We start from the raw sequence: 21,318 nt of genomic DNA on the forward strand, positions 1-21,318 counted from the left end.
ACAATTCTGGAACGTATACTGTAAGCGAATGAAAATCAATATAATTCATGGAGTTGTAATACAACAAGCCATTCAACACTCTGAATTTCTAAGCAAGAAAAAGTCCAGTTGCTTTTGAGACTTCGATTTCACATTTACATCTACATTAACCCTTGATGATAAGGATGTAGATACTCAATCTACAAACTATAAAACCCACTTACTGAGTGGACCCTACATGAGTTCTAAATTTAAACAAAAACCACAGTAATTAAACAGTAGCTACCAATCTTAATTTATGCCAAACACTGGGTACTTTGTATATTTAATGTTATCAGGTAGATTCTTATTAATTATCAGCAAGTTATCAGTAATAAAGACATATAACCAGCTAGGTACACAAAAGGCTTGCAAACCCTTGGTGTTCACCCAAAAAAATAATAAAAACAACAAAAAGTCAACTACTAGCAAATTCTTACAAAATTGGTAAAATATTCCTTCTTGAAAAATATATCTAAATCCTAAACAATTGCTAAGTTTCTGATGAGTTTTAATATTGTATATGTAAGCTTCAATTTAGTAAATGGAAGTTAATTTGGAGAATCCTCAGATCCGTGTCTGGATATGCCGATGCTTGTGGATTCAGCAACAGACTTTGCTTTGACAGTATATGTGTAACTTCCTTGAAGATTGCTTTGAGTGCATTTCATATACCCAGCCTCTGTGGTCTACATATTCCTGTGCTTAAACTGTAGCTTCAAAATATACAATAACAGCCATGTGGAATTTCCTTTCTATTTTTCTAGTTTGAAGTATTAGATGGATTAATCAGACACAGAAATATTTGCAAATACTTGCAATGGACCTTAAGAATGTACAGTGAAACACCAAGCTTTAAGACTGTTCCTCGAAGACCAACACATAAAAATCACAGAGGAACAATTAACCATGTAGCAAAAAATTTAAGGAAATGGATGTTTGCACATAAAAAGAGAATCCAATTTATGAGAAGAATGTTAGGAAAAGGACAAAGATTCTGGTCTTACATGGCAAGAAAAATCAAAATTTCAATGTCTGAATTCCTCAATCAGTTTCACCAAGAAGTAGACACTCCCCCTTTTTTTTTTTAAGATTTTATTCATTTATTTATTTATTTGCGAGAGAAAGAGAGCACAAGCAGGGGAGGGGCAGAGGGAGAGGGAGAGAGGGAATCCCAAGCAGAGTCCCCACTGAACATGGAGCCCAACGCAGGGCTCAATCCCATGTCCCTCAGACTATGACCCCAGACGAAATCAAGAGTCAGATGTTTAACTGACTGAGCCACCCAGGTGTCCCAACACTCATTCTATAGTAATGGGACAAATAATGTCAATGTTTACTCTCATTTATTCATTTTCTTTGTTTTGGTTTTGGTGTTTTTTCGCAGAAGAAAAACTTTGGAAGTTTTTTCCAAACAGAATTTAGGATGAATTTTCTGGTGAAGATCCTTCTAGTGGAATTTTTTTTTCCACTGTGAAGACATCTGAAAGCAGAAAGAACAGATCTCTAAAACTGAAGACATGTGGGGTGCCTGGGTGGCTCAGTCGGTTAAATGTCTGCCTTCGGCTCAGATCATGATCCCAGGGTTCTGGAATCGAGCCCCACATCGGGCTCCCTACTCTGTGGGAAGCCCGCTTCTCCCTCTCCTTCTGCTGCTCCCCCTGCTTGTGCTCTCTCGCTCTATCAAATAAATAAATAAATAAAATAATAAAATTGAAGACATGCATAGTATTATGATTTCTTAGGAATTTACTGTGAAATAGGATTTTATGAATCTCTAATACCCTTATGCTTAAGACTTTTCCTAACTATTTGTATATCCGTTGCTTCATAGGAGAAATTTTTGAAGTTAAAATTAATAAAATGTATTATTTTTATAAACCACGAGTATATTTGACAAATTTGGCTATACACTATTAACTATAAATATGCAAAGCTCAATTTTAAATACACCAATGACACATTTGCATAAGGCTCCCAAAAAAGAACTGCAATTCATTGCTGAAACAGACCAATATGCAGCAATACAGTTTCTCCCTTTTTTCCAAAAATTTCAGACACGGATCTGAGGATTCTCCAAATTAACTTCCATTTACTAAATTGAAGCTTACATATACAATATTAAAACTCATCAGAAACTTCCACTAAGCTCCCAAAAAAGAACTGCAATTCATTGCTGAAACAGACCAATATGCAGCAATACAGTTTCTCCCTTTTTTCCAAAAATTCAACTAATACAATGTTAAGATAGTCATTATTTTTTGTAATAACATATTTACTTTTAATTTTTATTTTTTAACTAGCAAGACTATATATATATATATATGAAATGGAATGCAATAATATATGAAATGCAATAATATAAAATGTATATATATATATATGAAATGAAATGCAGTAATATAAAATGTTCACTGATGTATTTATTTTTTAGCCAACATTATTACTCATTTCATGATTAAGCCTGAAATATATTTTGTCATGCAGGGGAGCTATGTTAAAAAAAATTAACTATTTCAAGTATCAAGTATCAAATATGCTGTGTTTGGCACTCTAAACAAGGAACAGACTGGCTAAGAATTTTATAACAATGAATATCAGTCTAGTGAGGTGTCTGAATATGTTATATTAAATACTGTAACAACTAATACAGAAAAAAAAACCTTAGAGGAAATATTTTCTAATACTACTACCATTATTTTTTGTTCACTGAGACCACATAAAAGGATGCTCACATGTTGAATAAGCCTAAAATTAAGAGGTTAAAAAAATGTAGCAGAGAGCCTTCTGTATGTTTCCATTTCATACGTGGAAACCTCACTTTTCTCAAGGCCCATCTGACTTCCTTTGTGAATGACCTGCACATAGTGAAAGCTCTGGGTCTTCTGCCATTCTACTGCCTTGGTGCCCATACTATTCATGTGGCAGAGTATGGTGCTTTAGGATATCCCATATGCTTTAAACTTTGCATTTGTACATATAAAGGTCTAGTTGAAAATTGAAAAAAATTTATAAGATTATCAAAAATATAAAGCATCTATGAACAAATTTAACAATAGATGTGCAAGACATATACTGAAAATGAAAATGTTGCTGAGATGGATTAAAGAAGATCAAAATAAAGAGATATATTCCATGTTCATGTATTGAAAGATCAGTATTATTAAGATACAGATTCTTCTCAAATTTATCTAAAACTTGGGGCCCCTGGGTGGCTCAGTCATTAAGTATCTGCCTTAGGCTCAGGTCATGATCCCAGGGTCCTGGGATCGGGCCCGGCACTGGGCTCCCTGCTCAGTGGGGAGCCTGCTTCTCCCTCTCCCACTCCCCCTGCTTGTGTTCCTTCTCTCACTGTCTCTCTCTCTGTCAAATAAATAAATAAAATCTTTAAAAATATTTATCTAAAACTCTATGCCATACCAATCAAAATACCAGTAAGATTTAATTTTTTTTTAGAAATTATCAAGGTGATTCTAAAATGTATATGGAAATGCAAAGAATCTAAAATAGCTAAACAATTTTGATAAGGAAGAACAAAGTAGGAATAATACTCTGCCTGATGTTAATACTTACTCTAAAGTGGAAGTAAACAAGACAGCATAATACTGGCATAAGAATAGACAGATGATGGGACAGAATAGAGAGTTTAGATGTAAACTCACGTATACACAGCCTACTGATTTTCCACTGAAGTCCCAGTGTAATTTATGAGAAAAGGATAGTCATATGAACAGATAGTGCTGTATTTATATTAAAAATAAACTTCAATCCTCACCACAAGTCACCTACAAAAGTTACCTCCAAATAGATCACAGGCCAAAAGTAAAAGTAAAACTATAAAATAGGAAAATCAGAAAATCTCTCTTATTTTAGTAGAAACAAATATTTCTTAGATAGAACACAGAAATCATGGATCATAAAAGAAAAAGATGAGAAATTAAACTCCAAATCCTTCAAAATTTTGTTAAAATATTTTAAGTAAAGTCACAGACTGGGGGAAAATATTTGCAATGAAAACAGCTGACGGGCATCCTGGGTGGCTCAGTTGGTTAAGCGACTGCCTTCAGCTCAGGTCATGATCCTGGAGTCCCGGGATCGAGTCCCACATCGGGCTTCCTGCTCAGCAGGGAGTCTGCTTCTCCCTCTGACCCTCTTCCCTCTCGTGCTTTCTACCTCTCATTCTCTGTCTCTCTCAAATAAATAAATCTTTAAAAAAAAAAGAAAACAGCTCACAAAGGTCTTGCATACAGAGTACATAAACAACTCTTCCAAGTCAACAGGAAGTTAACTTGATTTTTAAAAATACACAAAAGATTTGAAAGGATAGTTCACAGAGAAGATATATGAATGGCCAATAAGCCCATGAAAAGATGTGTAACATCATTATTTATCAGGGAAATGAGAATTGAAATCATATGATACCACTATCTTCCACTAAGCTAACAATATCAAGTGCGGCTGAGGGTATAGAACAACTAGAACTCTCATACGTTAGTGGTAGGAAAGAAAAATGGCAGAACCACTTTTACAAATAGTTCAGCAATTCCATGTAAATTTACACATATTCTTTCATAAGACCCAGAAGTTTTACTCCTAAGAAATTAACCAAGATTAATTAAAATATATGTCTATACAAATTATGTATGTCGTACATGAATGTTCATAACAGCTTCATTTATAATGGTCCCCAAATTGAAAACAATATGAATATCCATCAACAGGTGAATGGGGGGAGCAGCTGGGTGGCTAGGTTGGTTAAGTCCCTGCCTTTGGCTCAGGTCATGATCCCAGGGTCCTGGGATCAAGCCCCAAGTTGGGCTCCCTACTAAGCAGGGAGTCTGCTTCTCCTTCTGTCCCTCCCCCACTCATGTTCTCTCTCATGCTCTCTCTCTCTCAAATAAATAAAATCTAAAAAAAAAAAAAAACAGGTGGATAAACAAATTTTGGCATAGCCTTAAATTAAATACTATTTATCAATAAAACAAAATAAATTGAATAAAAAGCTACAGATATGTTCAACAAGATACAATTTATCAGTATCATTTGAAGATCTGGATGCACGTCAGCAACATTATGCTGAACAAAAGAAGCCAGACACAAAATAGTATATAGAGTCTGATTCTATTCACATACAACTTTAGAAACAAGAAACCAAATCATTGGTTGCCTAGAGCAGAGGTGAAACAGCAAAAGGACACTTTTGAGGTAACAGAAATCTGTATTTTGATTTTTGTGGTTTATTAAAACTCATCAAACCATACACTTAAAATAGTGCATCTCATTGTAGGTAATGTATAAATAATAAAGATGAGAATTTTTTAAAGTTTTTGGCCTGAACAACTAGAAGTTTGGACTATGTGTGGCTGTGATATGAAACTCTTCAACAGGGAGCTTTCTTATGGAGGAAGAAAAAAATTACATTTTAGACATAGTAATCTTGAGATGTCTTTTGATATTCAAGTGCATATGATGGGAAAGCTATTGGATATTTCAATCTTAAGTTCAGGAGAGATGTCTATACTGGAAACTTAAATTTGAAAGTTGACAGTATATTGGTGGCATTTAAAGCCATGAAACTACATGAAATCACCAGGACAGTGAATTAAAATACCTGGGCTCTGTAGTTATATCTAAATTTATACATATATCAATTATAAATACTATGCTACACTTATACTGATTGGTTCTGGCCTACTTATTTAAAGGTAGCTTCTGTGCCATATAAGTTGTTAAATCTGGAATATCATCCCTGAGGTTAAAGACCCACATCCCTTCAGAATCTGTCCTGTTTGTTGTTCCTAAAGCATGCCTCTACTATGACTTTCCAATTCTCATTCCTCCCTCTTTAGTACTTTTCAAATTATATCCCCAAACACAAATGGTACTCACTCCGAGACAAGTTTTCTTAGGTACAGTTTTCTCTATTTTCCTGAATTTCATTTAATGGCTTTAGTGTCCTTTTAGTATCTTCTAGCAATTTAGGTAGCCACTTAGCTAGCTACTCAATCAAATCCACTGTTGACTATTTCAAACGAAATGTTAAATTATGTTAATTCTTCTGTATTTATAGAATCATTAATATTGAAGTTCTATCATAATAAAAATGATAGGAACCAAAGGGTTTCTTTTTATTCCCCAAAAAGAAAATATGTGCAATGATATTCTGCTGGATATCTTTGGTTCATCCCAGCAGATCCCCTTTCTATCCCTCTCTACCCTGCTTCTTCTTGTGATGATGACTGGTATAGATATCAAAGAACTCCCTAGACTTCTGGCTTCTGTGATTAGAGAGAAGGAAGAGAATGAGTGTCTTCCTTCCCAACGTTAGCTTCAGGAAGGCTGTATCTCTCCACTGAAGGTCAATGAGCCTTTCAAGAATGTCTTCAGTACATGATGCTCTCTTTCTATTCCCTTCAGTGCTATCAATGATAATAGATGCATGGATACTAGATCTATATATAGCAGGATTCTCTAGCCCCCCCTATTTGTAAAAAGTTTTCATTAACACCTCCCCAAATTATCCTACTCTGAGTATGGCTAATAGGACCCTGAATGATACAGATTCTTCTTTTGTGATATTTTTGGGACATTAAAAGAAAATTTCCCTGGAGAAATGGTTGATTCCAGGACTGATAGCAGGGAAAGTATAAAATGAGCATAGAGCACTTTGCAGTGCCACAAAGTAAATGCTAGAAACAAAGCAAAACAAAATTAATAGGCAATGTCAAAAGGATATAGGTCAATCAAGAAAGTTCCCAATAGCCACAGCTACAACAATTTGAGCAACGAAATAAATACAACAGTATTGGATTTATAACACAAAATAGAAAATAAATATCCATGAGTCAATCCTGATATAAATGAATGACTGAATGAATGAGAGATAAACTTCCCATACAGAAGAATTCTAAATAATTCATTCATTGAAGCACAACCCCCCAGTCCTTAAGTGTAGGCTTCATAGATTGACTTTCTTCTGAAGTATATAGTATAGAAAGGGAGAAGAAAAAGAATAACTTAATAGCAGAGCAAACTGACAAACACTATTTCAAGCCAGACAATCAAAGATAACATTAAGAATGGTAAGTCATATTGACAGGACATACCCTTGATATAATGTGATGAAAATATCCCTTAACTTCTTTGTTTTCCTCCCCAAAACATATTTACCCCAGTCTAATCATGAGAAAAACATCAGAAAAATCCTAATTGAAGGACAGCCTACAAAATACCTAATCAGTACTTCTCAACACTGTGAAGGTCATCAAAAACACAAAAAGTATAAGAAACTGTCACAGCCAAGAGGAGACATCCTACTAAATGCAGTGTAATAAAAATAAATTCAAAATGGATTAAAGACCTAAATATGAGAAATCCTAGAAGAGAACACAGGAAGTAACCCCTTTGACATTGCTGTAACAACTTTTCTCTAGATAAGACTCCCAGGGCAAAGGAAACAAAAGCAAAAGTAAACTATTAGGACTACATCAAAATAAAACACTTCTGCACAGTGAAGGAAACAATCAACAAAAATAAAAAGCAACCTATAGAATAGGAGAAGATATTTGCAAATGACATATCTGATAAAGGGTTAGTATCCAAAATATATAAATAACTGAAGGGGCGCCTGGGTGGCTCAGTTGGTTAAGCAACTGCCTTCGGCTCAGGTCATGATCCCAGGGTTCTGGGATCAAGCCCTGCATCAGGCTCCCTGCTCCACAGGAAGCCTGCTTTTCCCTCTCCCACTCCCCCTGCTTGTGTTCCCTCTCTCGTTGTGTCTCTCTCTGTCAAACAAATAAAATCTTTAAAAAAAAAACAAACAAAACTGAAACAACTCAAAAAACAGATATTTAATTAAAAATGGGCAGAAAACATGAACAGTCATTTCTCCAAAGAAGACATCCAGATGGCCAACAGACACATGAAAAGATGTTCATCATCACTTACCATCAGGGAAATGCAAATCAAAACTACAACGAGATATCATCTCACACCTGTCAGAATGGCTAAAATCAACAACACAAGAAACAGCAGGTGTTGGGGAGGATGTGGAGAAAAAAGAACCCTCATGCCCTGTTGGTGGGAATGCAAACTGGTGCAGCCGCTGCAGAAAATAGTATGGAGGTTCCTCAAGAAGTTAAAAATAGAACTACCCTACCATCCAGTAATCACACTACTAAGTATTTCCCCGAAGAACAGAAAAACACTAATTCAAAGGGATACATGGCACCCTATTTTTATAGCAGCATTATTTACAATAGCCAAGATAACAGAAGCAGCTTAAGTGCCCATCAATTGATGAATGGATAAGATGATGTAGCACATATACACATTGGAATATTATTCAGCCATAAAAAAAGAATGAAATTGTGCCATTTGGCAATGACCTGGATGGAGCTACAGAGTATAATGCTAAGCAAAGTAAGTCAGTCAGAGAAAGACAAATATATATGATCTCACTCATACATGGAATTTAAGAAACAAAACAAACAAGCAAAGGGGAAAAAAGAAAAACAAACCAAGAATCAGATTCTTAACTACAGAGAACAAACAGATGGTCACTGAGGGGAGGAGGTGGAGGGATGGGTGAAATAGCTGCTGGGGATTAAGGAGTGTGCTTGTCGTGATGAGCACCGGGGGTGATGTATGGAAGTGCTGAATCACTATACTATACACCTGAAACTAATATAATACTGTATGTTAACACTACTAGAATTAAAATAAAAACTTAAAAATAAATAAATGCAATGTAGTATCCTAGATGGGATCCTGAAATATAAAAAGGACATTAGGGAAAAACTAAGGAAATCTGAATAAAGTATGGACTTCAGTTAATAATAATGTATCAATATTAGTTCATTAATTTTACCCTACTAATGCAAGATGCTAATAACAAGGGAAAATGGAAATGGGGGTGTAAGAAATATTATGTCCTGTATCTATAATGACTCTGTAAATCTAAACCTATACTCAAATAAAAAGTTTATTTGAAAAAGAAGCTTACTGTTTAATTTCACAGCTTGCTGTTTAACCAAAGACACTGTCATCATAAAAAATGAAATATGATAAATCATTTTCAAATCATTTGGAATCTAGAATTTTAATTATGAGCATATGACATAATGGGGAAATTACTTAAAACTCATCACAGGCAGGGGGATAACAATAAATAGGTAAACAGCTCCAAAAAAAAAAAAATCAAGAGAAAAAAGAAATACCTAACAGTTTGACAGGAAAATAGACAAAATAAATGAACAGAATTATCCAGAAAAATAAATTAAAATGACCATCAACATAGGAAAAGATGAATGTCCCACTCATATTGAGAGAAAGGCAAATTTAAACTACACCAAGATACAGCTAACTGATGGAGTTCCCAACAGCCACTAGCTATCTCACCTCAGATAGGCAAAAATCTAAACTCCTGACAACATGCTATGAGGCTGTAGGCATACAGGCATTCTCGTACACTTGTTAGAAATGCAAAACAGAGGGGAATTTGGCAATATGTGGTTAAATTACATATATGTTTATTCTTTTATACAGAAATCTTATTTAACACTGGCCAAAATATTATTAAGACTGACTCCCAAGGGTATTTATTATAACAATATCAGTAATAACAAAAGATTAAAAACAACTCAAATGTGCATCAATAAAGGAACTGAATGAATACACCAGGCTAAACCTCCACAATGTAATATTATGCAACATACAAATGAATAGGAATGAAATCTATATACAATATTGCATGAACTTGGGTTATGTTAAGTAAAAACCAAGGAACAGAACAGTATATATAGTATGCTGCCTTTAGTGAAAGAGGCAGGAGGAATATAAATATACATATGTATGTACACACACACACACACACCCCCATACTCGAGTTTGGGGTGTAAGAAATTTTATATACTATTAAGGGATATGTTAACAGGATAAAAGGATAAACCAAGTAAAAATGATTACTACAGAGGATTAAGAGGGAAAATAAGGAAGAAAATTTTCTTGGAAAATGTTTCATTTCATAGTTTCATCCTCAGATAGATTTACCTCCAAGCTAATAAAGGCAAAGCTTCAGGGCTTCTTGCTTGCATCAGCCCCTCCAAGGATTTAGAAGGACACTCTAACAATATGTTCTCATGGTTAAATATTTTGTAAATTTTTTTAAAGTAAATTATTGTTCCATGATTCTTCTTAAAGAGTGACACCAAACTAGCATAAGCTTTAGGCTCCATTAAACTTTACTGGATCTATGGCTTTCAACTTTGGAATCATATAAATGTTTTACATGATCAAAAAAAAAGAACCAACAAAGTTTCAATTATTATAATTTGATGAACCCCACATCCTTCATTCTGGAACATTATAGATCAGTATGTGAACAAAAAGCAAAACCTCACCCATTAAAATTGTCAGTATAAGAATATAACTCTATTTCTAGCACCATTTTTTTTACTAAGCAATAAGTGAAAAATTTTAAATCTCTTTACTAACCTCTTAATTGATATTCAAATTTGATTTTTAAATAAACTGTACTTCATGACCATTCTCAGGCATGTACTTAACAGGTAAAAGGATTGAAGAGATGAAGAAAGAATACTAAACCACAATTCAGAAACTCGAGTTCTACTCCAGGATCTGCCTCTTCAACGTCTGGATAATTTTGATGAAGTCATTAAACCTTTCAGACCCTTCATTTTTTTCTCATTTGTAAAACTGAGAAATTAAAATGCAAGAAAATAGTTATGCTTTCCGTGTACTTCTCATTAATATGTTTGTTGTTACTTTTTTCCCCATAAGAAACTGATTTTTTTCCAAAGTAATAAATTCTCGACTATCACATATGAGGATGTGAAAAACAACTGACCTGGGAAAGAGAGCATCACCCTCTCTTACTACAAAATAATACCCCATTTGTGTCCGTGCAGGAAAGTATAGTGCTGATGGCTGCTTACCGCTGGTTCTTCACTGATGAGAAAGCTGGTCTCTCTGCTGCTCAGGGACTGCTAACAGTAACATGGGGAAGACAGAATGCTGTTAATAATAACGCAAGTGGGGAGCATGTCACTTTCAACAACACAAATTCTAGGTTCTCAATACAGAAATACTAAACCTGCAATTCAGAGGACTTACAAAACACTTGAAATTGAATGCAAAACTGTGTGTATGTATGTATGTGCATCCATGCGCATGTGTGTTAATGCTTGTGTGTGTGTGTGTGTGTAGAAAGAGAGAGAGAAAGAGCTTGGGAGAGAATGGGACTTTTGCAGGCAGCTTTATCAAATCATAAAAAAAAAAAATCTGAGATGCGAGAAATGGTTAAGAAACTACTATATTATAGAGAAAACAACAAAAAGCGCCACTCTTTGAACGATGCTGTGTCCTGAACAGGACCACAAGGAAAAGCAGAATTAATTGGCTATTTTAGACTTTTCAACATTTGTTTGGAATTATTAAATAAATATTTATCAAATAATTAAGTTATTTAATTTATCAATTTATTAAATTATTAAATAAAGTGAATACCTTAGGAAACCAGAATTCTTAAGGATCTGTACTTACAACCCAAGAAAAGAAGGCATACATGGATATAAATACACACAGAACACTTGTAATTAAATCAAGAGCGATGCCTGGTGTTTGGTGGATTTTAAATCCTCATGTTCCCCGACAGATTGCACACCACAGCACATGCTCCCGAGACGACACCCTGTCACTTCTCCGGGGTCTCCAGTGATAGGTACCGGAGGGTGCTATGGAGAGGCAGCAGTCAGCAAAAATGACCTGAAACTCACGTCTAGACTGGGAATTCACTTACCTGGTTCCTGGAAAATCACAAACAGCATCATTATACCCAGGTGATGTTGGGCTGACCAGTTTTGAAAATAGGAGATAAAAAGTACTATCAACATTTAAAAAAAAAAGAAATCAAAGGGCACCTTGGAAAGACATCCAATGCTATGAAATTTAAGTTGCAAAATGTGCCACACAAAAAAAAAAAAAAACACAGTAATTTATCTATGTTCTTAAGGAAGACAAGGAAGAGAATTTTGAACACCTATTAATTTTCATATTACAGTATTCAAAATAAATTCCATGAAAAGATGAATGCCATCTATGGTATTAAAGCTATACTGAAACAGTTGGAAGAACTATGGTAGACTGAGTCTAAGAGTAAATATATGCTCAAAATCCTCTTTCACTGATGTGTGATCTGCCTATGGACTTTGAATGAATTCCATTAACTCACCTGAGCTAACGAATATCTTGATCACTCAATTCCAAAATAGCAGCCTATAATAATAAATTGTGCATCCACATTTCTGCCTTAAGGATAATATATGAATCTATTATAGGTTCACTTTATGTTGACTCCTCATAACCTAATTTTTTTCAATTATGGTAGAGAACAGCCAGTTGCTTACTTACAAGAAGGTACAAAAAAACCATACATTAAATGTCCCAAAAGCAACCGGGCTCGTCACTTTACAATCTCTCACTGTAAGAAACATGAACTTGCTGTGACTTTTCAATCAAAAGTTGTGAGTGTATCTTCAATTTGCAAAATAAAATTCACATAGGTTTCCTCATACTTTTTGCTGAGTATTTCATTGTTTCATTTGTCACTGACCTTAGTCTCAGGCCAAAGGACAATCTCAATTCTACATTTCCCCCTTCCATAACCATCACTTTCCTGTCTCAGGCTGCCTCTTTCCTGACCCCAACCATTAAGGAATTGAATGAAATGGTACAAAATGGAATGAAATGAATAAATAGATGAATGAATGATGCAAATCCCAGGAGCAAAACAAAAACAAAACAAAAATGTGGCAATATTCAGAAGATCTAGACATCACCATAGAAACTAAGTAGCAATCCTGACTATTCTAAATGTGAGAAGCAATTGTTTGGAAACTGAAATTCAGGGGGAAAAAAGTACTTCTATATAGGATTCTTAAAAGAAGCAATATTGTAGAGTGATTAAGAGAGCAAGCTCTAGAATCAGCCTGCCTGGGTTCAGAAACCCAACACCAGAATTTTATGGATATAACAATAAACTAGTTTAGATAGTCTCATTTTAGAGACTCTTCATAACCTTTTTCTTCAATTATGCAAAACTAATGGCTTGATACATATAAATTTGAGCAAGTTAACCTCTCCATGCCACAGTTTCAGTACAGTGAAATTAAATATAATACATGGGAAGTTTTCAATAGATGTTGACATTTTAAAATTAATTTTTGCTTAATTTCTAGGGATCATATCATAAATTTAATATATCATCCCATAAATTTTTAATTCACATGCATTCTCTGGATCTCCAAATAATTCTAACAATGTTCAGTGATGACCTATATCAATTGTAGATAGGAGGTAATACTCTAGAATTTAGTCCTTTTAAAGTTTAAGCAATCGTGAAAACAGAGATCATTTGAAAGTATAAGAAAATTTTAAAATAGTGAGCCTAGAATTTCTATGTATTCTGTCTTGTAAAAGGCCCAAACATTCTCCATAGCTATGAATTTGCTAATGGACTAAATTAAATTATTCTGATTGTCTTTGCCTCAATCCAAAGCTTGAATGAATATTCTCTTATTACTATGTCATTTTAAAAAAAATTGACTACAATGTAGATTTTGTGTTTTTACAGCATTTGAGTCAATAAAAGGAAATCAAGTTGGCATTGAGTAAAAGTTAAATAAGTTGTATTCACTTATCTTTTTTCTTTTCGTTTTAAAATAATTATACATTCCTAGGAATTTGCAAAGATAGCAGAGAAATCCCATGTGCCCACCACCCAGTTTCCCCCAATGATTAATGCCTCACATAACTGATACAACCTCAAAACCAGGAAACTGACATGAGTACAATGTGCATGTATAGCAAGCACTGTGTTGTATCACATGTGTACATTTGACTAAAAACCAGCCCAATACTCAGAGCAATTCTAGCTATAAGGATCTCCTTTGTGCTGCTCCTTTTTTTTAATTTTATTATGTTAATCACCATACATTACATCATTAGTTTTTGATGTACTCTTCCATGATTCATTGTTTGCATATAATACCCAGTGCTCCATTCAATAGGTGCCCATCACCAGGCTAACCCATGCCCCCACCCTCCTCCCCTCTAGAACCCTCAGTTTGTTTCTCAGAGTCCATAGTCTCTCATGGTTCATCTCCCCCTCTGATATCCCCCCCCTTCATTTTACCCTTCCTACTATCTTCTCTTTTTTTTTTTAACATAAAATGCATTATTTGTTTCAGAGGTACAGGTCTGTGATTCAACATTCTACACAATTCACAGTGCTCACCAGAGCACATACCCTCCCCAATGTCTATCACCCAGCCACCCCATCCCTCCCACCCCCCACCACTCCAGCAACCCTCAGTTTGTTTCCTGAGATTAAGACTCACTCATATCAGTGAGATCATATGATACATGTCTTTCTCTGATTCACTTATTTCGTTCATTATAATACCCTCCAGTTACATCCATCTCATTGCAAATGGCAAGATTTCATTCCTTTTGATGGCTGCATAATATTCCACTGTATGTGTGTGTGTGTGTGTATATATATATATATATATATATATATATATATATATATATATCACATCTTCTTTATCCATTCATCTGTTGATGGACCTCTTGGCTCTTTCCACAGTTTGGCTATTGTGGACACTGCTGCTATAAACATCGGGGTGCATGTATCCCTTCGGATCCCTACATTTGTATCTTTGGGGTAAATATCCAGTAGTGCAATTGCTGGGTCGTAGGGTAGCTCTATTTTCAATTTTTTGAGGAACCTCCATACTGTTTTCCAGAGTGGCTGCACCAGCTTGCATTCCCACCAACAGTGTAGGAGGGTTCCCCTTTCTCCGCATCCCTGCCAACATCTGTCATTTCCTGACTTGTTAATTTGAGCCAATCTGACCGGTGTGAGGTGGTATCTCATTGAGGTTTTGATTTGGATTTCCCTGATGCCGAGCGATGTTGAGCACTTTTTCATGTGTCTGTTGGCCATTTGGATGTCTTCTTTGGAAAAATGTCTGTTCATGTCTTCTGCCCATTTCTTGATTGGATCATTTGTTCTTTGGGTGTTGAGTTTAATAAGTTCATCACAGATTTTGGATACTAGCCCTTTATCTGATATGTCATTTGCAAATATCTTCTCCCATTCTGTCTGTTGTCTTTTGGTTTTGTGGACTGTTTCTTTGGCTGTGCAAAAGCTTTTTATCTTAATGAAGTCCCAAGAGTTCATTTTTGCCTTTGTTTCCCTTGCCTTTGGTGATGTTTCTAGGAAGAAGTTGCTGTGGCTGAGGTCGAAGAGGTTGCTGCCTGTGTTCTCCTTTAGGATTTTGATGGACTCTTGTCTCACATTTAGGTCTTTCAACCATTTTGAGTTTATTTTTGTGTGTGGTGTAAGGAAATGGTCCAGTTTCATGCTTCTGCATGTGGCTGTCCAAATTTCCCAACACCATTTGTTGAAGAGACTGTCTTTTTTCCGTTGAACATTCCTTCCTGCTTCGTTAAAGATTAGTTGACCATAGAGTTGAGGGTCCATTTCTGGGCTCTCTATTCTGTTCCATTGATCTATGTGTCTCTTTTTGTGCCAGTACCATACTGTCTTGATGATCACAGCTTTGTAATAGAGCTTGAAGTCTGGAATTGTGATGCCGCCAGCTTTGCTTTTCTTTTTCAACATTCCTCTGGCTATTCAGGGTCTTTTCTGGTTCCATACAAATTTTAGGATTATTTGTTCCATTTCTTTGAAAAAAGTGGATGGTATTTTGATAGGGATTGCATTAAATGTGTAGATTGCTCTAAGTAGTACTGACATCTTCACAGTATTTGTTCTTCCAATCCATGAGCATGGAATGTTTTTCTATTTCTTTGTGTCTTCCTCAATTTCTTTCATGAGTATTTGAGTTTTCTGAGTACAGATTCTTTGCCTCTTTGGTTAGATTTATTCCTAGGTATCTTATGGTTTTGGGTACAATTGTAAATGGGATCGACTCCTTAATTTCTCTTTCTTCTGTCTTGTTGTTAGTGTATAGAAATGCCACTGATTTCTGTGCATTGATTTTATATCCTGCCACTTTACTGAATTCCTGTAGGAGTTCTAGCAGTTTTGGGGTGGAGTCTTTTGGGTTTTCCACACAAAGTATCCTATCATCTGCAAAGAGTGAGAGTTTGACTTCTTCTTTGCTGATCTGGATGCCTTTGATTACTTTTTGTTGTCTGACTGCTGTGGCTAGGACTTCTAATACTATGTTGAATAGCAGTGGTGATAGTGGACATCCCTGCCGTGTTCCTGACCTTAGGGGGAAAGCTCTCAGTTTTTCCCCACTGAGAATGATATTTGCTGTGGGTTTTTCATAGATGGCTTTTATGATATTGATACCCTCTATCCCTATACTCTGAAGAGTTTTGATCAAGAAAGGATGCTGTACTTTGTCAAATGCTTTTTCCACATCTACTGAGAGGATCATATGGTTCTTGTTCTTTCTTTTATTAATGTATTGTATCACACTGATGTTTGGGGGAGGAAAATAGACATAACGTTCACTGTTCCTTTAAAAGTTATGTCTATTTTCCTCCCCCAAACATCCATAACCCCTAGCAACCACTAATTTTTTCTCCATTTCTTTTTTTTTTTTTTTTAAGATTTTACTTATTTATTTATGAGAGACAGAGAGAGGGAGAGAGAGAGGCAGAGGGAGAAGCAGGCTCCCAAGGAGCAGGGAGCCCGATGCGGGACTTGATCCCAGGACTCCGAGATCATGACCTGAGCCGAAGGCAGACGCTTAACCATCTGAGCCACCCAGGCACCCTTTTTCTCCATTTCTATATAGTCATTTCAAAAGCTATAAAAATAGAATCATACAGTATGTGGACTTTGAGATTTTTTTTCCTTAAACTTAATGCCCTGAAGACCCATCCAAGCTGTGTGCATATCAATAGTTTGCTCCTTTTATTTGTGGGTAGTGGTCCATGGTAAGGCTATGCCACAGTTGATTTAACCAGTCACCTACTGCAGGACATTCATGTTGTTTGTACTCTGGGCTACTACAAATAAAGCTACTCAAAACATTTGTTCCAAGGTTTTTGTGTGATTATTAAGTTTTCATTTCTGTGGGATAAATGCCCAAGGGTGTGATTACTGAGTCATAGGATAAGTGTATGTTTAGTTTTTTTAAGAAACTGCCCCACAGTTTCCTAGTGTGACTGTCCCTACTTTCCATCCCCACCAACAACGTATGACAGCCCCAGTTTCTCGGCATCTCCACTGCTGTTTGGGATTGTCACTATTTTCCATTTTAGTGGTTCTCATGGGCATATAGTGATAGCTCAGTTTGGTCTTAGTTTGCAATTCCTTAATTGCTAGTCATACTGAACATCTTTTATTTGCCAGATGTATTGATTTGCCATCTATATCCTCTTTAAGGAAATATATCATCGTGTATTTTACTCATTTGGGTTGGTTGTTTTTTAATACTGGGTTTTGCTGCTTCTTTATAATACCACAGATCGGAGTCTTTTGTCAGATATGTGATGCACCCATGTTTTCCCCAGATCTGTGGCTTGTCTGTTCCTCTTACCAGGGATCTTTCATAGAACAAAAGTTCTTAAATTTGAAAAAGCCCAACTTAATTTTTCTTTTACAGATCATGCTTTTATGTCAAGTCTAACAATGCTTTACAAAGAGCTACTTTCCAAAGGTTTTCTCCTATTTTTTCTTCAAAAAGTTGTATAGTTTTATGGTTTACATTGAAATCTGTGATCAATGTTGAATTGATTTTTGTGTAAGGTGTGAGGTTGAAGTTAAAGTTCATAATTTTGCCTATATATATCCAAATGCTCCAGCACCATTTGCTGAAAAGACTATCCTTTCTCTACTGAGTTGTTTTTACACATTTGTCCAAAATCGTTTGGGTGTCCTTGTGTGGGACTAGTTCTGCAGTTCCCTTTTGCTTCATTAATCTACATGCCTCTCTCTGCAAATAACACAGTATCTTGATTAAACAGCAGCTAAAAAAAACAAAAAACAAAACAAAACCAAGGCTTTAAATTGGGTAGAGTGATTCCTCCCACTCTCTTTTTTCAAAACTGTTTTATCTCTTCTACTTCCTTTGCATTTCCATATAAATTTTAGAACAATTTTGTCTATGTCTACAAAAAGTCTTGTTGAGACTTCGATAGGAATTGCATTAACCCATATACCAATTTGGGCTTCCACATGTTCACTGCTCATAGATAAAAATGCAACAGATTTTTCTGTATGAAATTCACTTCTTAGTTCCAGGAGGGTTTTTGTTTGTTTGTTTGTTTGTTTGTTTTGGTTTTTGGAGGGGTTGGGTTTTTTGTTTGTTTGTTTTGTAGATTTCTTGGATTTTTTTCAATTTAGACCACTGTGTCATCTGCAAACTGGCAGTTTTATTTATTCCTTTCTTATCCATATGCCTTTTAGTTTCTTACCTTATTGAAAGAATTTTCAGTACTGTTTAATAGGAGGAATAAACAAAGACATTCTTGTCACATTTTTGACCATAGAGGGAAAGCATTCAGTCTTTTACTACTTAATATGATGTTATTGTTTTATTGATGTTCTTTTTCAGGTAAGGAAGTTCCTCCCTATTCCTAGTTTTCTGAGATTAGATATAAATATAGATATAGATAGATAGATATGTGGGTATATATATATAAAATAAATGTCTTTTCTGAAAAAAATAGTAAAATCTGATTTTGATTTTTTATCCTTTTAATATAATCAAGTACATCAACTGATTTTTGGATAATGAATGAGCCTCCCATCATTGGGATAAACTTTACTTGGTTATAGTATTATATTCTTTTCATATTCTATTTGCCAGTATTTTACTAAGGATTTTTGTGTCTATGATCATGAAAAATATTAGTTTGTAGTTTTCTCTCTTTTTTTGGTACTTTTTTTTTTTTTTTTTTTTTTGGTTTAGTACCAGGGTAATGCAAGCCCCTAAAATGAACTGGGAAGTGTTCATTCCTCTTCTATTTTCCAGAAGACATTGGTGTTAATTATTCTTTAAATATTTGGTAGAATTCTCCAGTGAAACCATTTGGGCCTAGAGATTTCTTAGGGGGAAGAAGTCTTTAAGGTACTCCTTTAATTACTTAATAATTATGGGACTATTCATATTATCAATTTAATATTGAATAGGCTGTGATAGTTTGTGATCTTTGAGGAATTCATCCATTTTATCTAAGTTGTCAAATTTATATGTGTACAATTATTCTTAGTATTCCTTTATTATCATTTTGATATGGAGTCTATAGTGATATGCCTTGTTTTATTCCTGATTATGTCTATCTCTTCTCTCTCCCTTGCTCACTCGCTCTCTCTCCCGCACTTTTTTTGTAAGTCTGGCTAGAGGTTTGTCAATTTTATTATCTTTTCAAAGGACTGGCTTTTTGTTTCAATTATTTTCTCTAACATTTTTCAATTTCCAATTCACTGATTTCTGCTCTTTATTATTCCCATCGTTTTGTTTTCTCTGGGTTTATTTTGCTCTTATTTCTTGAGATGGAAGCTTATTATTGACTTGAGACTTCTCCTTTTTACCAACAAACATTTAGTGCTACAAATTTCTCTCTCAGCATTGCTTTGGCTACATCCCTCAAATGTTAATATGCTGCATTTTCACTTTTATTCAGTTCAGTGTTGTTTTGTTTTGGTTTTGGTTTTCTCTTGAAACTTTGTCCTTCAGATTGTTTAGAAGTATGCTGTTTAGTTTCCAACTGTTGAAGCTGTTCCTGTTCTCGCTCTCTTACCAATTTCTAGTTTGATTTTATTGTGGTCAGAGAACTCACTCTGCATAATTTGAATTATTTGAAATTTGTTAAGGTTTGTTCTATGGCCCACAAAATGGTCTATCTTGTCATATATTCCACCAACACTTCAGGCGGATGTGTATTCTGTTATTGTTAGGTGGAATAGTCTACAAATGTCAATTATATCCTACTGGATGATATGTTGAGTCCATCTGTATCTTTGCTGGTTTCTACTTAATTGTTCCATCTGTTGTTGAGAAAGAGGTGAAGTCTCCAGTTATAATTAGAGTTGTGTATTACTCTCTTCTATTATATTAGTTTTTGCTTCACATATTGTGATGCTATTACTTGGTGCATACAACTTTAGCATTGCTATGTCTTATTGTTGAATGGACCCTTTTTATCTCTATATAATATCCCACTCTATCCATGGTAATTTTCTTTGCTCCAAAGTATACTTTACAGGATATTAATGTAGCACCCCTACTTTCTTTTTATTAATTTTGGCATATATCTTCAACCATAATGTATATTTTTAATCCTTTTATTGTCATGTTTTTTAAATCATTTTTCAAATCTCTGTCTTACATTTCATGTAATTATTGATACACATTAGGGTTTGTTTTCTATTTGTTCCCTCCATTTTGTGTTTCTGTCTTTTCATGACTTCCTGTGGGTTACTGAAACCTTACCTTATAATTCCACTTTTATTTATCGAAAAATTTTTGAGTGTATCTCTTCATATAGTTTTTTAAATGGTTGCTTTTTATATCACATTATATATACATTACTTATCACAGTCTACAGTTTACATGCTTTCTCTCTCAAGTAAAGTATATGATCCTCACCTCCCTTTACATCCCCAAATTTTTATAATTGTCTTATATATTTCTCTGCATACATTGAGAACCACATCAGACATTATTAAAATTTTTACTTCAACTGTCAAACACAATTTTAAAAACTCAAGAGGAGAAAGTCTTATTTTTATCCTTTCTGTTGTTTTTTTCCCCTCCTTCCTCATGTTACAAAAATTCTTTCTATTTTCTGTTAGAGAACTTCCTTTGGTCAATCTGTTAAGGTAGATGTACTGGTGAAAAATTTCTTCAGTCTTCCTTCACTTGAGATTGTCTTGCTCATTCCTAAGGATAGTCTCATTAGCTATAGAATTCTGGATTGGCTTTTTTCTTTTCTTCTTTGTTTGTTTCTTTCTTTCTAGCACTTGAAAAAACATGTGTACCAGTTCTTTCAGCCTCCATGGTTTCTGATAAGAAATCTACTGTCATTTTAATTACTGTTCCCCTATGGTTAAGACGTTTCTCTCTCACTGCTTTCAAAATTTTCTTTTTCTTGTATCTAGTTTTGTGAATTGGTGTGAATTTCTTTGGATTTATTTATTTCTGTGATTCCTTCAGCTTCTTGAATCTGTAGGTTTAGATCGTTTGACAAAAATTTCTATCTCCAAATTCAGTGATTCTTTTATCCTTT

The 21,318-nt window shown here is 34.8% G+C and overlaps 1 protein-coding gene across 1 annotated transcript in view; it reads right to left on the minus strand.

The window, feature by feature from the left end:
* The window catches only part of ANO5 (anoctamin 5), a 102,279-nt gene that overhangs the window by 67,306 nt on the left and 13,655 nt on the right, over positions 1-21,318 (minus strand). Inside the window, exon 3 of the mRNA XM_088017433.1 lies at positions 10,974-11,021. Coding sequence (XP_087873559.1) covers positions 10,974-11,021 — 48 coding nt within the window. The remainder of the gene's footprint in view (positions 1-10,973; positions 11,022-21,318) is intronic.

The sequence above is a fragment of the Eumetopias jubatus genome, unplaced genomic scaffold, assembly GCF_037043125.1.
Source record: "Eumetopias jubatus isolate StellerSeaLion01/CBP00866 unplaced genomic scaffold, mEumJub1_p1.0 scaffold_13, whole genome shotgun sequence".
Classification (NCBI taxonomy): domain Eukaryota; kingdom Metazoa; phylum Chordata; class Mammalia; order Carnivora; family Otariidae; genus Eumetopias; species Eumetopias jubatus.